The sequence below is a fragment of the Plectropomus leopardus genome, chromosome 8 (assembly GCF_008729295.1).
Source record: "Plectropomus leopardus isolate mb chromosome 8, YSFRI_Pleo_2.0, whole genome shotgun sequence".
NCBI classification, from domain to species: domain Eukaryota; kingdom Metazoa; phylum Chordata; class Actinopteri; order Perciformes; family Serranidae; genus Plectropomus; species Plectropomus leopardus.
In genome coordinates this window covers 23,622,673-23,641,527 of record NC_056470.1, presented here as the reverse complement: position 1 = coordinate 23,641,527, position 18,855 = coordinate 23,622,673, and the positions used below count along the sequence as shown (strand labels likewise).

General features: G+C 38.1%; 3 protein-coding genes across 3 annotated transcripts; all 3 read left to right on the top strand.

Annotated features, from left to right (window-relative positions):
• Window positions 1-27: 27 nt before the first annotated feature.
• LOC121946750 (cytosolic sulfotransferase 3-like) lies at window positions 28-4,893 on the top strand. The gene is made up of 8 exons (XM_042491476.1): window positions 28-1,435; window positions 1,898-2,030; window positions 2,248-2,370; window positions 2,967-3,067; window positions 3,245-3,371; window positions 3,479-3,576; window positions 3,662-3,836; window positions 3,917-4,893. The coding sequence occupies exons 1-8, from the start codon at window positions 1,415-1,417 to the stop codon at window positions 4,027-4,029; spliced, it is 891 nt and encodes a 296-aa protein (XP_042347410.1). The 5' UTR covers window positions 28-1,414; the 3' UTR covers window positions 4,030-4,893.
• Window positions 4,894-5,697: 804 nt separating this feature from the next.
• On the top strand, window positions 5,698-9,861 carry LOC121946749 (cytosolic sulfotransferase 3-like). Its single transcript, XM_042491475.1, has 8 exons — window positions 5,698-5,960; window positions 6,387-6,525; window positions 6,637-6,759; window positions 7,041-7,141; window positions 7,269-7,395; window positions 8,819-8,916; window positions 9,015-9,189; window positions 9,277-9,861. The coding sequence occupies exons 1-8, from the start codon at window positions 5,940-5,942 to the stop codon at window positions 9,387-9,389; spliced, it is 897 nt and encodes a 298-aa protein (XP_042347409.1). The 5' UTR covers window positions 5,698-5,939; the 3' UTR covers window positions 9,390-9,861.
• Window positions 9,862-13,486: 3,625 nt separating this feature from the next.
• LOC121947189 (cytosolic sulfotransferase 1-like) lies at window positions 13,487-18,848 on the top strand. Its single transcript, XM_042492123.1, has 8 exons — window positions 13,487-13,506; window positions 15,606-15,744; window positions 15,960-16,085; window positions 16,506-16,636; window positions 17,027-17,153; window positions 17,251-17,348; window positions 18,467-18,641; window positions 18,736-18,848. Exons 2-8 carry the CDS (start codon window positions 15,606-15,608, stop codon window positions 18,846-18,848), a joined length of 909 nt encoding a protein of 302 aa, XP_042348057.1. The 5' UTR covers window positions 13,487-13,506.
• The last annotated feature ends 7 nt before the right edge of the window (window positions 18,849-18,855 follow it).

Sequence of the window (18,855 nt, the reverse complement as noted above, 5' to 3'; positions counted from 1 at the left end):
GCAGGCAGGCAGGCAGGCAGGCAGGCAGGCAGGCAAGCAAGCAGGCAGGCAGGCAGGCAAGCAGGCAGGCAGGCAAGCAGGCAGGCAAGCAGGCAGGCGAACACACAAGCAGCTGGAGCACAAAGCGTGGAGTTGAGGTGACTCTGAGACAAGGAAAAAACACAAGACGTAAGCCACACAGGCAAAATCCAAAAACAGGAGAAACAACTGATGGAAGATACTGAGAGGCAGTTAGGAACATCTACCACTTAGTAGGAGTATACTCGGGCAATGAACAGTTCTGAGACCTCAGCTTAAGTAGACCCACCACCAGCTCATCAGGGAATTGCCTGCACCTGGCCCAGCCTGCAGGGAAAAACCACGCCCACTCACACTCACACACACGCACACACCCACACACACACACACTCACACACACACAGGTCAGGACATGTCATGGCATGAAGTTATTCATGTTGCTGCTTAGTGGCAGTTTAATTTAACAAATAATGCATCTTGCTGTATTTTTGTCTCTAAGTGAAAATTAGCACCACAACATACTGTTCTCATGTTTGATGCAGAAGTACGCGACTCTGCACAGTTGTACGTGATAGGTTCTGATGTCACATAGGAGACAGCTAAACGTGATGGCTGTATGGGCATGAACATACAAAAGTAGTAAAAATGTATGGAAGTGGTCCAGCCACCCATGTTTTGTATGTATGTCATTTTATTATCGATATGTTTTAGGGAATTTATACCAAATGAGCAACTTGTGAGTAATGAAGTATCAGTCCCGCAGAGACGATCTGCTCATCCCTAAATTTCCACCAATGAAAAAGTAAATGTTCAGTTAAAGAGCAGCTGTGTAACTACACATTTCACACCATCAGAGACACTAAACACTTATGAACATACAAAGGTTTTTGTTCAAATGTCCATATTTGCAATTAAAAAAGAGCTCATCCCTACTGTTCACACTGTTTTCCACTGTGTGATCAGAGTATACCAGTAAATATTTTTTTCTTGAGGATTATTTTTGCTGACTGACTTTCATCTATAAATCTTTCCTATTCATTTTTTCTTAAACAAACATGCCCTACATATTTTCTACTAACTTGTGTGTTAAACTTACACACTGAATCAAATAAAGCTGATTCTTGACAAATTGGGTATACAGATACATATATCATATGCATATCTGTGTGTGTCTGAAAGAACAGGGTACTAAAGAGTGAACGCCCAGGAAATCTGGACAGGGGAGGAGTTGGAGTATGTTTTCACAACTGGGGCTGAGCCTCCAATTACAATAGAAACAATGTTATGCAATGGGAAGCGAGAGGAGGGACAGAAATGTTTGCTTGACTGAGGAAAAACTACAGCAGGAAAAGAGGGAAGTGTCAGAAATACAGCAGAGAAAGAAGCGGTGTTCAGCATGGCATTTAATCGGGGCATGGTAAGTTTGTTTCTTAAATAGTTACCTTGTACCGAACTGTCAAGTGGAGTTCATCAACATGTAACGCTAAGTACAAGAGAACGGACATGTAGACTGAAGTAATTTGAAATGCATCTCAACCCTGTATATTTGCAAATGCTTCTTCATACATTTAAATTATCAGCCCCTTCTTTCTTTAACAGCACCAGTTTTTTCTTGTTTCTTGAGTGCAATGTAATACTCAGTCTTTGAGAACATCATTGTCCTTTTGGACTGTTTGGACAGTTTATTGTGTCTCTTATTGTGAAGATTACTTGAAGTTATTTCTTAACAAAATCAGACTTAACTGTTTGCGTCTGACAATGAACAATATTTGCATCATTTCCCACACAATCATATTGCTGCAGTTTGATTACTCTTGGACAATGGTTACTTTGCATAATTTGATTCTTTTCTTTCTTTGTTTTGTTTTTAAACATGAAGTTACCTCCTCGACCAGAGCTGTTTGATTTCCATGGAGTCTCAATGAGCCACTATTTCACAGACAACTGGGAGAACGTTCAAAACTTCCAGGCCAGACCAGATGACATACTTATTGCAACATACCCCAAAGCAGGTCAGTCTATGAACATGAACAGCAGTGCAGGGTATGAAATTGGCAACAGCCACCAACCACATGCTGGTAAAATATGCAAGTGGCGGCTAGATTTCCTTCAATCATCTGCCAACTCTGCAGCAGTGTAATTGCTTTATAGCCTATAAAAGATGTGTGTATAGAGGTGATGGGTTTCGATTATTTTATTTTCCTCTTTCTCTTTATGTCTATCTTTTAGGAACCACATGGGTCTCCTACATACTCGACCTGCTGTATTTTGGTCAAACAGAGCGACAGCAATCCATCCCAATCTTTGACAGAGTGCCTTTTTTGGAGATCATGGTCCCGTCTTTGGGTTCAGGTAGAACGCACGATCAGATGTACTCACCACGTTTCACATACTTGCATCATATCAATTTATGCATGTTAAATACATTGTGTCTTTTCAAAATATACTTCTTCGTTTCTGTATGTTAAATGCATACAGAGTTTTTCTAAATAAACTTACAATGTAAGTAAAAGACTTCAATTTTACGTTTATTTCATTATGAGTTTATGTTTAGGGAACTTGGCTTAAATTAAGTATGGTTGTTACTAATCTCATGTGATACACTGTACATCACTACTGTAACACGACTGATAGTCAGAGTTTGTATTGGACCATAGTCCTTTGATGATTTCATTAAGTAAATCTGTGTGGCTTTTGCATAATAATGGTTACATAGTTCTCCATAATCTGAACCTGTGTAAGCATGTGGCTGTTAAACACAAGAGGCCAAAAAAAAAGCCTTGGGGAACTTTGCAGGTCATTTTGTACACTCATATGTATAATTACCCATAGATACAAAGTAGCCACGATCCTTTAAGTTGGAATTAAACCAGGTCAGTACTGTGCCAGAAGGTCGTCACGACTGGCAAATGCAGCACTTCTCACTCCATCTTTACCTCTTCATACAGGAAAAGACCTGGTGGACAACCTCCCCACCTCTCCTCGGCTCATTAAGACTCACTTTCCAGTCCAATTTGTGCCAAAGTCCTTTTGGGAGCAAAATTGCAGGGTAAGTATGTCTGTGTTATTTGTATTATTTCAATGCATGATCACAAGATGCTGATATGACAGACAAGGATTAATATTTCATTAAAAGGCTGAGTGATAACAAAGACAAGCAGTAGAATTTGGTGTTCTATATCCAGTTACTACAACAAACATCTAGGTACACTCTCTTCTTCTGTAGATCATCTATGTGGCCCGCAATGCCAAAGACAACATGGTGTCTTATTTTCACTTCGATCGCATGAACATGGTTCAGCCAGAGCCTGGAGACTGGAACAACTACATCCACAGATTCATGGAGGGAAAGCGTATGTATGAAACACTATAATAATAGAGTTTTTAATTTGTACAGAGATGCACACATTTCCGCTAAACACTACTAAAGTGCTTATTATTTATTGTTCTTTCACCTCAGTGGTGTTTGGATCCTGGTATGACCATGTGAATGGCTGGTGGAAGAAGAAACAGAGTAATTCGAAAGTCCATTACGTGTTCTATGAAGATCTGGCTGAGGTAATATATTTGTTTTTTGGGTCTCTTCCTGTTTAGGCTACTTTGGAAACAATGCAATGATAACATCTGATCACTGTATTCCCAGGACACTGGACGGGAAATAGACAAACTTTGCAGTTTTCTTGGATTGTCTCGCTCAGATGAGGAGAAGAAAAGAGTAGCAGGTGGTGTGCAGTTTGATAACATGAAAAAGGACAACATGGCTAACTATTCTACAAACGCAGTTATGGATTTCAAAATTTCGCCTTTCATGAGAAAAGGTAACCTGAAGATAAAACAGATAAATGTGTGTTACATGAACAAAAATAGATTCTGACTGATTCTCTTTGTGGTTCTGCAGGAAAAGTTGGTGACTGGAAAAACCATTTCACTGTTTCCCAGAATGAACAGTTTGATGAAGACTACAAGAAAAAGATGACGGACCTCACACTTCAGTTCCGCACTGAAATTTAAACAGGACCGCACAGGCTGTGTTTATTTGGAGATGAGTCTGTGGCGTTTCTGTGAGATTATCACCTTCATTGCCTCAGCGGATCTCAAACTTTGTTATAGCCCCCTTCAGAAGCCAAAATGTTTGTGCCTCCCAACCTACAGCTCTCTATCAATTATTAACATTAACTTTGGAAGCAAGTAATAAAAAAAAAATAAATAAAGATCATTGTGATAGAATTAGCAAACTCCTGCTTGTTTAATTTCCTTAAATCAATCACATTCATTCAAATTTCTGTCACTCTCAATATTTTCCCCCCAAATCATCCACGGGACTCCTTAAAAACAGGGTTTTGCCTGGGGTCAATGCCCTTAGTGCTGCACACAGAGCGTTGTGTGCCTGATTTACATTGTCTTTAGCACACATTGGGCTTTCATCACTTGCTGGATAAGATAGAAAAAGCCTAACCTAAAAGTTGTTTATTAACATAATCTCTGCCTTAACTCCTAAATTAAACCCACAGTGGAGCTCATCCCTAACTGTAACTTCACACAGAGACACAGAGATAATTTCTTATTTTTCTGTGATCATCGATTTACAAAACTACTTGTAGGTTTTTGTTCCTTGTACTGCTGGCATGTCTGCAACTGCAACTAAAACTTCCTGCAATTTTTTGAATGACTTTTAGCTGACTGCTAATAAATTCTCACATTGACCATCTTAACGCTACACTGAAAAATATGTACAACTACATAGTCCTTAAATATACTGACATTTCAATTTAGTGTCATGCATCAAAAACATTAGAAACCCAGCACAAAGAGACTTACAAGGTATCAGTTTCAATGTATACAGGTGTGAGACCAAATAAAAAAGTTATACAAAAATGTAAATTGTATATTCTGTATGCCTCCATACTTGTAGCGTGTATTATTCAGTCTACCTTGCCTAATTTTCCAAACAGTCCAACTTGTCATTTTAATCAAACCAAAGTAATTCTGGATTTTTGTTCTTCATTCTCAAAAAACAGTGAACAAACAAGATCATATAAAGTAAAAAAGTGCACTCAAGGCATGGGCTGAGAAAGCACAGTCACAACGCATGCACTGCTATGACCTGTTAAACCACAAAAATGTTTTGTACTGACTCATGTGTGCAAATATTTTACACACTGAATTAACAAAGATTAGATATAAAGTTGGGCAGGAATGAGTCTGAAAACCCGGAAATGAGTTAGCATTGTGTGTTTAACACAAGCTGAAGAGATTTTCACATATTCTCTGACATAAAATACAGCAGTGAATACCCAACTCATGAATCTTTAAGCTTTTCTGTGCATTAAAAGAGGTGTTTGCTAACTATTGGTAAATTAATACAGAACATGATAACACCGAACACAGTTTTACAGCCTGATTGTTGTGGCAATGTTAGGTCATGTGACCATAGTGTATTTTGTTTATAGCCTAATGTTACTGTTTTACTTCTGAAAATTGCCATTTATGCTTCAAAAAAGTTATGTCAATTTGTTTAGAGATTAACTTGCCGTACAAAACATGTAATAAACATCTGTTTGCCACAGTAGGTATTTTCTGAAATAATCCAAAGTTCACATGAAAAATTTCATAGGCTTTTTGACGAGAGAACCAGGGCAATACCAACTACCGTTTTGACCTACAAATAAACGGCAGCACTCTATACTATGCATGCTCTGTGTGTTTCTGAGAGAACAAGAGATTAAAGGGTAAACGCTCAGGAGATCTGGAAAGGGGAGGGGCTGAATACCTTATCACATGTGGGACTGGGCCTCCAATTACAATAAGGAAATTGCTATGCACTAAGAAGAGAGAAGGACAACAATTTGCTTGTCTGAGAAAAACTACAGCAAGAAGAGAGAAGTGTCAGAAACACAGCAGAGAAACTAGCAGCATTCAGCATGTCATCTGATCCGAGCACGGTATGTGTCTTAATTCATTTAAAGTGTAAAAAGAGTTAATTTCTTGATAAATATGAAGCAGAGAAGATGAGAATGGAGTTGTAAATAAAAGTAATTCAAAATGTACATGAAGGCCGTATACTTTCAACTACGTTTTCAGTTCAATATTCAACAGTTTTTTTCTTACATAGCATCAGTGTTTGTTTGTTTTTTTGACTGCAACCTAATACTCAATCTTGGACAGACATTTGTCCTTCTTGATTGATAACTATGTATTGTGTCTTGTCTTCTTTGAAGATGACTTGAAGAAGTTACTTTTTAACACAATCTGATTTGAAAAATGTTTACATTCTTTTCCACACAATTGCCGCAGCTTGATTACTCTCACGCAATGATTAAGTGCTTTGTATGTTTGATTTTTTTCTTGTCTTTTCTTTTCTTTAAAAGATGGAGGTACCCCCTCGACCTGAACTGTTTGATTTCCATGGAGTCCCAATGACCCACTATTTCACAGACAACTGGGAAAATGTTCAAAACTTTCAGGCCAGACCAGATGATATACTTATTGCAACATACCCCAAAGCAGGTCAATCTATAAACATGAACAGCAGTGAAAACTTTACGGCTCAGAAAAAGACATGTGTATATAGGTGAGGGGTTGTGAGTTTTTTTCTCTCTGTATCTGTTTGTCAAATAGGAACCACATGGGTCTCCTACATCCTCGACTTGCTGTATTTTGGACAGACAGAACGTCAGAGATCCGTCCCAATCTTTGAGAGAGTGCCTTTCTTGGAAGTCCACTTCCTATCTTTCGGTTCAGGTGAAAAAGACACCCAATTATATTCACCATATTTCATATATTATGATATTCATATTTATTAGACCTATGTGCATCATAAAATACAGACGCTTATTTAGCCTATAGTTTACTGTGTGTTGATTTCCACAAACTTCAGTAAACATCGTCATTGAATCTCAAAAGTTTTTACAGTTTTTTTTAGTAGTAGTAGTTTTATTAGTATCAATGTTGCAGTTAAGAAACAATTTCATTACTTTACAGCTTCATGGCTTTACTCACTGTATCTTTACCTCTTCATATAGGAACTGAACTAGCAGACAACCTCCCCACCTCTCCTCGACTCATCAAGACTCACTTTCCGGTCCAGTTTGTGCCAAAGTCCTTTTGGCAGCAAAACTGCAGGGTCATTACTTTGTGTATTATATAGATTCAGGACAAAGTAACATTGAGGACTCATATTTGAGGTAGGATTTAAGGGGAAAGTGTGCAAAAGTGAGGTCCTATCATTTAAATGCTTTCCTCTTCTGTAGATGGTCTACGTGGCCCGAAATGCCAAAGACAACCTGGTGTCTTATTTTCACTTTGACCGCATGAACATGGGTCAACCAGAGCCTGGAGACTGGAGCAACTACGTTCACAGATTCATGGAGGGAAAGAGTACGTATGAAAAATACTCTGTGTATGTGTGTGTGTGTGTGTGTGTGTGCAGTGCAGAGACATCATTAGCTGTATCCAACCAACTAAATTATCTGTGTATTGTGTTCAGATTGAAGACCGTACATTGATTTGGTTAATACCAGAAGTCACGTGGACAAATCTTTTTAAAAACCTAGTATTAACTTGCAATGCAATTGTTGTTTCTTTTAGCATGAAATAAATTTAATATTAGCATACAATTAATACTGTATCCTCATACAATATCTGACAAATTAGTAGCCCATAAATGGTGTTGTCACTTTGCATACTTTACATAACGTTATGCAAGTTAGGTTTAGTCAAGTTAAGATAGGTATGTTGAGATTTGGGAAAACAATCATTTCTCAAACTTATCTCAAAGTTCCCTTGTTTTCAACGTCTGCTTCTTGGGGTAAAGTCTTGTGTTTGTGTGAACCAAAGACTACATATAAAGCTGGACAATGAAGGCAGACAGATAGGTTTGGGAAAACTTCCTGAAAAATATCAGGCAGTGCAGGAGGGTCAAAAAGTTTTGTTCCGTTATTGATGTTTTAGCTATTGATAATTTACAGAACACTGCATGCAATAGTCCACCTTCCACCTTCTCTTCCTCTCTCTCTCTGTCTCTCTCAGACAACACAGACACAGAGCTCCACAGTGCTCACTCTTGTTTTGACATTGTCTTAATCCTGACATTTTGTCACTACAGATCTTTAAGTTGGCTCTTACAAGTTAGTGGGTGCAGTATTAAAGGTGATAAATATTATAATTGTGGAAACTGAATTACATGCATGAAAAACTATGAAACTTTCGGGTATAGCAACATCACAGTTAAAAGTAACTGGTTGCAAGAATATAGAATTTATCTGCAATAAAATATCTGCAATATAAAAAAAAATGCTTTCACTCTTTGAATCTATTTTATGTTAACCATAAACACTCACAAGACAGAGACACTTGTCATACCTTATCTTATCTTGCTCTTGTAAGACTTCTAATGTATAAAAGTGCTGTCCACTGGAATGATAAATCCATAACATGTGACAGTCATCCTACTCTCAGGAGAAATGCCCCTAACAACACGTACGGCATATTATGTTTTGGTAGACAGCTAGTTAGATAATCCCATAAATACAGTAACTGCTGCCATTTGTAAAATCCTACTACTTCAGCAGGTTGCAGCGTTTCTTCTATTATGTCATATAGCCTCTACAATAATATACTTTAACAAATGGCAGTTGTTCCCCTTAAAAAAAAAAAACTTAAACAAGGATCACTACCCAAATGTTGAAATCTCAGGCTGCTTCCTGCTGTTTGGAGGTAACTACAGTATGTAGTGACAGAGATGCACATATTTTTACTGAACACTAATGAAATGCTTTCATTTATTGTCCTGTGTTTTCAGTGGTGTGGGGATCCTGGTACGACCATGTGAACGGCTGGTGGAAGAAGAAACAGACTTATCCAAAAATTCATTACATGTTCTACGAAGATCTGATTGAGGTGATCTAGTTATTTTTTGGGGTCTCTTCCTATTCAGGCTACTTCTCTCCACTATCTGGTAAGAAATCAATGATGATATCTGACCATTGTGTTTCCAGGACACTGGACGGGAAATAGACAAACTCTGCAGCTTTCTTGGTTTGTCTCGTTCAGATGAGGAGAAGAAAAGAGTAGCAGGTGGATCGCATTTTGATAATATGAAAAAGGACAACATGGCCAACTATTCTACGATCAAAGTTATGGATTTCAAAATTTCTCCTTTCATGAGAAAAGGTAAACTGATGAATAAATGGATACATGTGTGTGACATAAGATCTCTTTGGCTAACACACTTCTCTGATTCTCTTTGTCATTGTGAAGGGAAAGTTGGTGACTGGAAAAACCATTTCACTGTTTCCCAGAATGAACAGTTTGATGAAGACTACAAGAAAAAGATGACGGATCTCACACTTAAGTTCCGCACTGAAATTTGAACAGGACTGGCCAGGCTGTGTACATGTGGAGATGGGTCCATGACTGACTAGAAATGTGGATTTTCTTTGACAAAATCAAGTTACGGATGCCCAATAGCAGAGGCATAGAGTGTATAGTCTTGTAAATTATCTGAATTAAGGCTGGGAGCTATATTTTTTAATGAAGCACAATGGAAATTAAATGACTGATCGTGTCTGAAGGTGAATATAATAACAATGTATGTATGGAAAACATAAAAATCCCCAAATCCTTAAAATCAATCAAATGTATTCATGTCATGTCCACCAAATGACCCACATATGTTAGTCTTTACGGTATGTTAATTTAATTAAATTGTGTATTTAAAGAACAGCTGTATGAAAACACCATTTAGATTGACACTCAAAAGGGACTTGTGTGATCAGAAATGTAAATACATTGGTTTTTAATCATATCCATATTTCTGTATTCGCAATAAAAACAACAACAAAAGCTTGTTCATACGATTGTCTTTTGTGCACACATTAAGTAATAAAATTAGATTTAATATTATTTATACACAATAACAGGAGAGGCACAAAAAGACAAAAGACACTGGGCATACAGCTTTTTCTCCAGGCAGCCGCATGCAGCAGCAGACGCCTACTCCTCATAGGAGACAAATGAAGAAGACACCAACATTTTTTTTTTTTTTTGAGACAAAAAAATGTTAGGTGGACACAGGCCCTTGGCCACTTTCAGCTAAACCACACAGCATTCACACAGATCTAAACTTTGTAAAAGGTTGACAGCTGTCGTACTCAAACATTGCGCATGACCTTTTAACAACACTCCAAATAGCCTTTCATTCACATTATACACAATGTTAAATTTGATTTACAGGGATATTGTGTAATTATTGTCAGACAATTCTACTTATTGTTGACCGATGACTTTCATATGTTTAACTCTTGTTGAATGTACTTTTTCTATGTTTACAAATCAGCATAATGTCATGCATTTCTTTAGCTAGAAGTTTACTAAATTCACATTTATATTGTTAATAAAACCTGCAATCAACAACAGTCTTTAGGAAACAATGTCAGTGCATTGTTGAAGAGTTTCTCTGCAGTAGACGTAGGACTACACTAATATTTCACTGCTGTGTTTTTAGTTGTTTTAATGCCTTTGCTTATATTCTAAATCCCCTTGTGTATCTGTCTCTGTATTGATAAAGTATCTATCTATCTATCTATCTATCTGTCTGTCTGTCTGTCTGTCTGTCTGTCTAAAGCAAATATCATGTAATACATAAATATAATTGTTTTTTTGTTCTCTCTTCACTGCAGCATCAGGCTCTGTTGAAAATTGTACCAGTGACTTAAACACTAAGAATTATGTTTTCATTATCTTAAAACGAGCCCTTCACATCTACATCAAAAGCCCCACACTGTGTCTACTATGTTGCACCGTCAAGTTTCTACAGAAGCCCAGGACGGACAAACTAAACACCGGTTCTAGCATTTGTATGTTACCTAAAGGCCATGGAAGATGGCCATCTTCCATGGCCTTTAGGTAACATACAAATATGTGTTGGCGAGAGCCACTCTGCTCACCCACAAGATTGTAATCTATTGAACACCTGGGGTTTATTTGTTTGCAGTCTGCTATCTCACCACTAGATGCTGCCAAATCCTACTTCATGCTCATTTGAGCAGCTGTGCAGGGGAATGGATTGCAAATGGCCTGAATCAAAGGGAGAATTTTTCCAGCTTTCTTGGCACATGTGTTTTGAATAACAAGCGTACTCTTTCATTTTTTTTCTTCCTGAACAAAGAATTCAAAAGAGTCAAACATTCCTCATGAATTAAAGTAAACGGGGACTGTGTTTAACAGCAAAACAACATCAAATAATCCACTTAAAATCTCTCACACAACTCGTGCAGTATAATGCAAGTCTCATTTATCTAATTGCATGCGCAGTACATCCCAGACACATGCATTTTCACTACAACATTATCATTTACAGTTATTCTCCATTGTATACAAACAAAAAATGAAACTATGCGCACAACTCTGACAACTTAAAGCTCATATATCAACAACAGGACTCCAGAACACAACAATTTCAGTGTTTTAACTCAAATAGAAATTCTAAACCACATCCCTGCAAAACTCTAAGCATAAACTACATCACTTAGCACACTTATTTTTAACCAGGAAAACACTGGCCTTTACAGTTCTTCCAACTGTTTAAACACAATTCCTAAAACTATGGCTCAATTTCTTAACCTAAAGAGATAACAATTTTGTAAAACACAATAAACACTGATTCTTGAAATTGAAATGATACACTCAGCAATTCTCTTTTACAGAGCATCAATTAAACACTAATGTGACAAATTTAAAACACTACCATCAATATACTGTATATATCAGGATTAAAAGGCTATGCTGCATATTCAAATGTATAAAAATATGTAGAAATGTGGGAATTTTCCCTTTTTTTAACATGTAAATTCATTTTTTTTTGTCCCAAAATAGGTGGAATTTTTTGTCCCATTGCAAACTGCAAGGTCAGTAATCTGTCTGTTATTAACATGGCCTGAAATCATTGAAAAAAAAAAAAAAAATTCATAACTAATAAAGTACAAGCTGGTGATATTTAATGTTTTATCATGCCTGTTACTGAATTATAATTTTAATAATTAAACAATCCTTGTGTTGGTGCAGAATGATGCATAAGTTTATTTTCATGTCTATCTACTTCAGCTTTTTTGTGCCAACCTGAAATTAAGCATTGAGCCACAAGAGCCCCTCTTTTAGAGTAGGCTTGGGGCATTGTTAGGCATGACACAGACCAGAGTGCTTCTAAAATCAATGTAAACCAAAGCCTCAAGTGGCTTATTGCCTTTACAGAAGGTTACGACCTATCTGATAAATGTTTCACAAAAATAAAGACACAGCAGCAAAAAATGCAATAATTAACTAGTAACTAATAGCCCTTCTGCCAAGAAATTTAGTTCATCAGCAACATTTAGCAGAATGGTTGAGAAGCAACACACATACACAATGGAAAGTGCTTGCTGCTTTATGGATCAGTGGCAATGCGCAGCAAAAGAGGTTCACCCCTCTAGGCTCTAAAATCCAGATGATATGTGAGAATAATGTTCATTTTTCCCATAAAAGCATGAAATTTGGTACACTTGTACAGTTTTAGGCCCTAAACATCTTTAGAAACAGAGTCATCGCAAAAATGCCTTGTGGCGGCAATGGTGGCCAATTTATTTTCCAATATAACCAAACTACATATTTTGCATCATATTTGCAGTGCCACAAAGAAAAATAACTACAACCACCACTACCAGGTTTTTAGGTCATTACTAACACAAGTGGAAAGCTGAGTCCACATGACAACTAAAATGACGACAGAGGTGAACAATAACATACATAGTTGGGATCACTTTTAGAGCAGTTTGATCATAGATAGAAAGACTGACAGTCAAATGATATGTGTTTATCACAATTAGCCAAACTTTGTTAGCGACTTTACTTCTAAGGAAAACCAAGTCTACTGATACCGCAGGGAGAAAAGTGAAAGCAGAAACAGCCCCAGTGCGCTGTTAGATAAAGAGCTGCAGACAACGTGCTCCAATTGCACCTCTTTAAACAGCTCACCTCCAACAGGTAAACCCTTTTTACCTACTGTGTTGTGAGATAGAAAGACACTAAGACCTGTAGCCATGGATCAGTCTAATGCTTTTAAATGTTATCACTTCGAGCTTTCATCATTTGAAAACACACCTTGAAGGGATGCAAATCCCGGCCATGATGGGCCGATGTGCAGAGTGAAACCTAGTCAAGCCAAGACAGCACTAGTTTGTGGAAATATGATAAAAGTCTAGAGGCATCTGGTGATGGTTTGACGGTTGCAGGTATGTGGAGGCTAAGGACCAATGAAACCCAAAGAGGGGTGAGGGGCTGTCAAATCACATCTGGAATTGAGCCCATATTCATGTAATGAATGGATCTGTTTCAGATGAGAGGTAAGGAAGGTTAAAGATTTACTTTTAACGCAAGTGAATAAATACACTGGGATAAAAGGAAAATACAAGCAGGAAACAGCTGTTCATGGACATCATCAGTGATCCGAACAAGGTACGTCTCCAGATCATTTTATCTTTACAAAGTTTTTTTTTTTAAAAAATATGCTCATTTTCCAGTGGGATTCACTACTTGTTTAACAGGCAACATTAAATCATTGTCAGTGGTGAAAGAGTAGACAGAAAAGTTTAACATTTAAAGTAAAAGTAAGAATACCATACTGTGAAAAACAAACAACTCTCCACCAACCGTGCCAGATCGGCATGTCCAGACAATTCAGCAAATGGAAACCTCACTGAAAGACATGCAAAGTAAGCTAATGAATCTGGACTCCACTTGGACCATTAATCTAATGTGGATGATTTGGAAAAAAAGACTGCGACAGAATAATCTTAGTATAACATGGATAACAGAGAAGGCTGAGGGTTCACATCCCACTACATTTATAGAGGATTACACGACCCAATGCAGTCCCCGTTCAGCTGGTGGTCTGGTGTCCAGAGATGTGGGTTGGACAACGTCCTCACCTGTTAAGCGCCTGAATACATCTCTACCAGAGCAAAAAGCGCATCATGAATCTTATAAGAGGGGCTGATCCTCTTGTTTTCTGTGGGACAAAAGTCTACATCTTGACTCACTACAGTGCAGAGATGTTAAAGAAAAGAGCTACATTCTCAGCTGTTTAACAACAGTTTCTCCTACAGAATTTTTTTCTGTTCAAATCTCAGACAAGAATCAACAAAAACATACGTTTCTCACTCCAGCAGAGATAAAAAAAAAAAAAACAAAAAAAAAACCTTCTTTTGAGACATTGGCAAACACAGGTAAAATTTTTAAAACATTAAAATGATCTTAACAGCCTTACTGAGATAAGAAGTGGTGACAAGGATAATTTAATGACAGGTTATTAACTAGTAAAGGTTGTTTTTCTTAGTTAAGGGTTAAGGGCCGATGTGCCTGCCCATATATGTACACAGTATGTAGCACTGTCAGTATTTGCAGATAGTTGGGACCACAGCTTAGGTTCAGAAGAGTAGTTTGTAACTAACATTTAAGAATAATAGACCACAGACCAGAGGTTATGTTTAAACGGCCGGCTTATTTATGTAGGAAAATTAGTTGCAGACATACGGTCTGGGAGTCATCTGGGCTTTTGGCTTGGAATTTGTCTTTTTTTACTATTTTTCACCTGATGAGGTCATTTTACCTTATTTGGGACATGGAGAAAATACATAGTATTTCCTCTAGGTGCACTGTCACAATAAATGTTGCTGCAAATCATTGAAATATCCCAGGCTGCTACAATAAAAACAAACAAACAAAAAAACCTACTTTGCATGTATATTGAAAATAATTCATTTTTGTATTTTTGATATAAATAATAAATATTTGATATTTATGCTTAGAACTTAAGTTTTGCTAAAGAAAGAACCAACTCAATGAAAGTAGAAAATAACAGTGATGTATAACATCTTTTCAAGCTTGATTTTGAAAAATGCATTTTGTGCCAACATAGTATACCAGTGTTTTTAATATTAAAGCGCCTTTTACGTCGCTTTACCAACAATGCTAAACTAAATCATACCTGTTGCATGTTGCTTCTCAGTTTGCCTTACACAATGACACACCATAAAATACACAAATAAGCTTACTGACACTGTCGTTCCTTGGCTACAGGCAATTTCGGCTGCACATTTAGCTCGAAAAACAAGGAAACAGCATGCAAACTGAAAACTGTTGGTTTTTTATTAACGTTTTTAACTCACCAAATCCTCGTAGAAAACTCAATCAAAACCCGAACACAGCAACAACGCCAGAGGGTGAACACCTCCAAGTCCTCCAAAAAGTGTCTATTCATTAAGTTAGGTGCTCTACTGTTATTTTTACTTGTGTTTTTGTTTGTCATTTCTGTCTCGCTCCTCACCTGCGACCTGCTGCCCTGCACTGACACTGATTGGCTGTTACCGCTTCACCTGTTAAAGGAACAGTAGACAAAGTACAGCAGCTACATCAACATTGTAAACTGCAGTATCATAATATAGTAAACGTTGATAGAAAAAACGCACTTTTTAAGATGGCTTTTAGAGGTCATTTTATGAAGCAACCTCCAGTGTCATTAATTAACGATTTGTTTGTTGTATTCTTTTATAAAGATGGATGCAATTTCTCGACCAGAGCCGTTCAATTTCCATGGAGTATGGATGACTCACCTTTTCACAGACAACTGGGAGACCGTCCAAAACTTTCAGGCCAGGCCGGATGATGTGCTTATTATATCATACCCCAAAGCAGGTCACTTCACAAACATTTATGAGATGTTTGCTTTATTTTGTAGCTTTGGAATAGATGTGTGTACACTATAACAAACAAACAAACTGGCAGCTTTGGTTGCCAGAATAATTCTGTAAAAAACACAGTGAGGATGTAAACAACTTTACAGAACAACCTGAAAGTTTAACAATTTGAAACTGTAAATTCTTTGTAATTTCCCCTCATCTTTCTTTTAGGAAACACATGGGTCTCCTACATCCTTGACCTGCTGCATTTTGGTCAGACATCTCCAGAGCGACACACATCTATCCCGCTCCAAGCAAGAGTGGTTACCTTGGAGATCTGCATACCATTTTGGAAAGGTTGAATCATATTTCATAAACATGCACACACCTTTATGCTATGTTTCTCTTCCTTCTGAATGCCCTCTGAAGCCATGTCTGCACAATTTGAGGCTCTCCATAACCGGGATAATGTGTGTACATGTCACAGTAATCCAAGTTCTTAGTACTTCAGCTAGTATAATCAGGTTTCTCATAAACAGGTAAAGTCTTACTTGATTTCTGAAACGGGATATAGTGTTTGCATGCTCAGAATACTCCAAAAACATGACCACTAAATGTAAATTCATTTCCATGTAAATGCACTCATTGTGCCAGGTAGTCTATTATAATTTAATGATAATTGTTGCATCAAGGTTTGTCATGTACTGTAGTTGTATTGTGTTGTATTTACCACACTGTAGGATTCACTGACATGTAAACTGTTATGATAATGTACAGGATCAAGGCCCTCTCAACCCATAATCAAAGGAACAGATCTGCTGGAAAACCTCCACACCTCTCCTCGAATCATCAAGACTCATCTTCCAGTCCAGTTTGTACCCAAGTCTTTTTGGGAGCAAAACTGCAAGGTCAAATGCTTTTTAAGTACAGTATCAGAAATTGACAAAAATGTACACTTTCAGCTAAATTCCTGTGTTATAAAAAGTTAATATAAATAGAGAATTTATGCCATGTAGATAATTTATCATTTGATCAAACATCAGGAATGATGAACGGACTGACTACAGATCTTTACCATGTCTACATCTCTAGAACTAAAACATTACTGTTATGATATGTTTCATTTCTGCAAATCAAATGTATGATTCTTATTTTATATGAAGGCTGAATGATTACAAAAGGAAACACATCTAATGCATGGGTACTTCCAGCTACCACTTCAGCTGATTTATGCTCACTAGTCCACATGTTTAATGCAAAACTACTTTTCGGACAATGATTTTTTTGTGTGTGTGCAGATAGTCTATGTGGCCCGCAATGCAAAGGACAGTGTGGTGTCCTATTTTCATTTTGAACACATGAGCATGATTTTCCCAGAGCCTGGAGACTGGAGCAGCTACGTCCAGAGATTCATGGAGGGAAAGAGTATGTGTGAAATACTGTAATAGAGTTGTTTGTATTGGAGATGCACAGATTTCCCCACACTCCTGAAGTGCTTTCATTCATTGTTTTGTGGCTTCAGTGGTGTATGGATCATGGTATGACCATGTGAGCGGCTGGTGGGAGAAGAAACAGAGTTATCCAAACCTCCATTACATATTCTACGAAGATCTGAATGAGGTAATTTACTTGTTTTTATGGGTCTTCTGGGAATGTATTTGAATGATTCAGAACCTCCCTGTTTAGGTCACAGGTCCAAAGCTCTGTACTGATGATAGTCCATCCATTCATCCATTTTCATCCGCTCATACACTTTCCAACTCCTCCTGGGTAATCCCGAGGTGTTCCTTGGCCAGATGAGATATGTAATTCCTCAAGCGTGTTCATTGGGGCCTCGCCCAGTTGGATATGTTCAAAAAACCTCTTACAAGGGCATTTAGGAGGCGTCCTGATCAGATGCCCAAGCCACCTCAAATGGCCCCTTTTGACGTGAGGGAGCAGCGTCTCTATTCCAAGCTGCCTCCAGATGTCTGAGCTCCTCAATATTTTTTCTCTAGCTACCCTAACTTTCTGACTACCTCAGTGACATCTGCCAAGAACATGGACGAGGGTTCCCTTGAGTCTGAAGACTCTGCCTCCTCCATGATAGACGTAACAGCTGGGTACAGGAGTTCCTCAAAGTGCTCTTTCCAAAGCTCAGCAATATCCCCAGTCCAGGTCAGCAGCTCTCCTCCTGCTTTTCCTTCCTGAGATGTCTGACACTTTGCCAAAACTTCCTTGGGGCCAACTGAGAGTCCTTTTTCATAGTGTGCCAGAACTCTTCCAACATGCAGGTTTTGCAACTGCAAGCCCCTCTTGCCAACTGGTAATCATCTGCTGCTTCAGGAGACCACTGGGTCAACCAAGCCTGAAAGGCCTCCTTCTTCGGCCTGAAGGTCTCCTCCAAGGCTTGTGTCCACCAGCAGGTTCTCAGGTTGCGCCAAGACAAGTGAACTTTTGATTACAACCTTTAGCAGCGGCTTCAACAATGTATGTTTTGAACATAGCCCACACAGATTCCATGTCCCCAACTTCCCCCACAAAGCATGGAAAATTCTTCCAGATGTGGGATGTGAAGATGTAAAGATCTCGGGGACACCAGTTCCAGTTCCAGAGAGATGACGTTCTATGTCTTTAGGGCCAGTCTGCAATGCCAGTGGTACTGGGCAAGGTGCTCATGCTCCAGTTTCACTGTGTCATCTTCAGGGTCTTCTTGCTGGTAATAGTGTGATGACAATATTTGACCATTGTGCTTCCAGGATACTGGACTGGAAATAGACAAACTCTGCAGCTTTCTTGGTTTGTCTCCTTCAGCTGAGGAGAAAGAAGCAATTCTCGGCAGAGTGCAGTTTGATGACATGAAAAATGATAAGATGGTCAACAATTCAATGTTCAAAGTGATGGATTTCAAGAAGTCTTCCTTCATTAGAAAAGGTAGGGTGAACAGTGATATGCAATACATGAGACATGACACGATTCGATCTCCAGCTTTAGCTAAAATATCTGTCTGATCTTTGTGGTTCTGCAGGGAAAGTTGGTGACTGGAAGAACCATTTCACTGTGGCCCAGAGTGAAGAGTTTGATGAAGACTACAAGAAAAAGATGAAAAATCCCTCACTGCAGTTTCGTACTGAAATTTAGAGGCCTG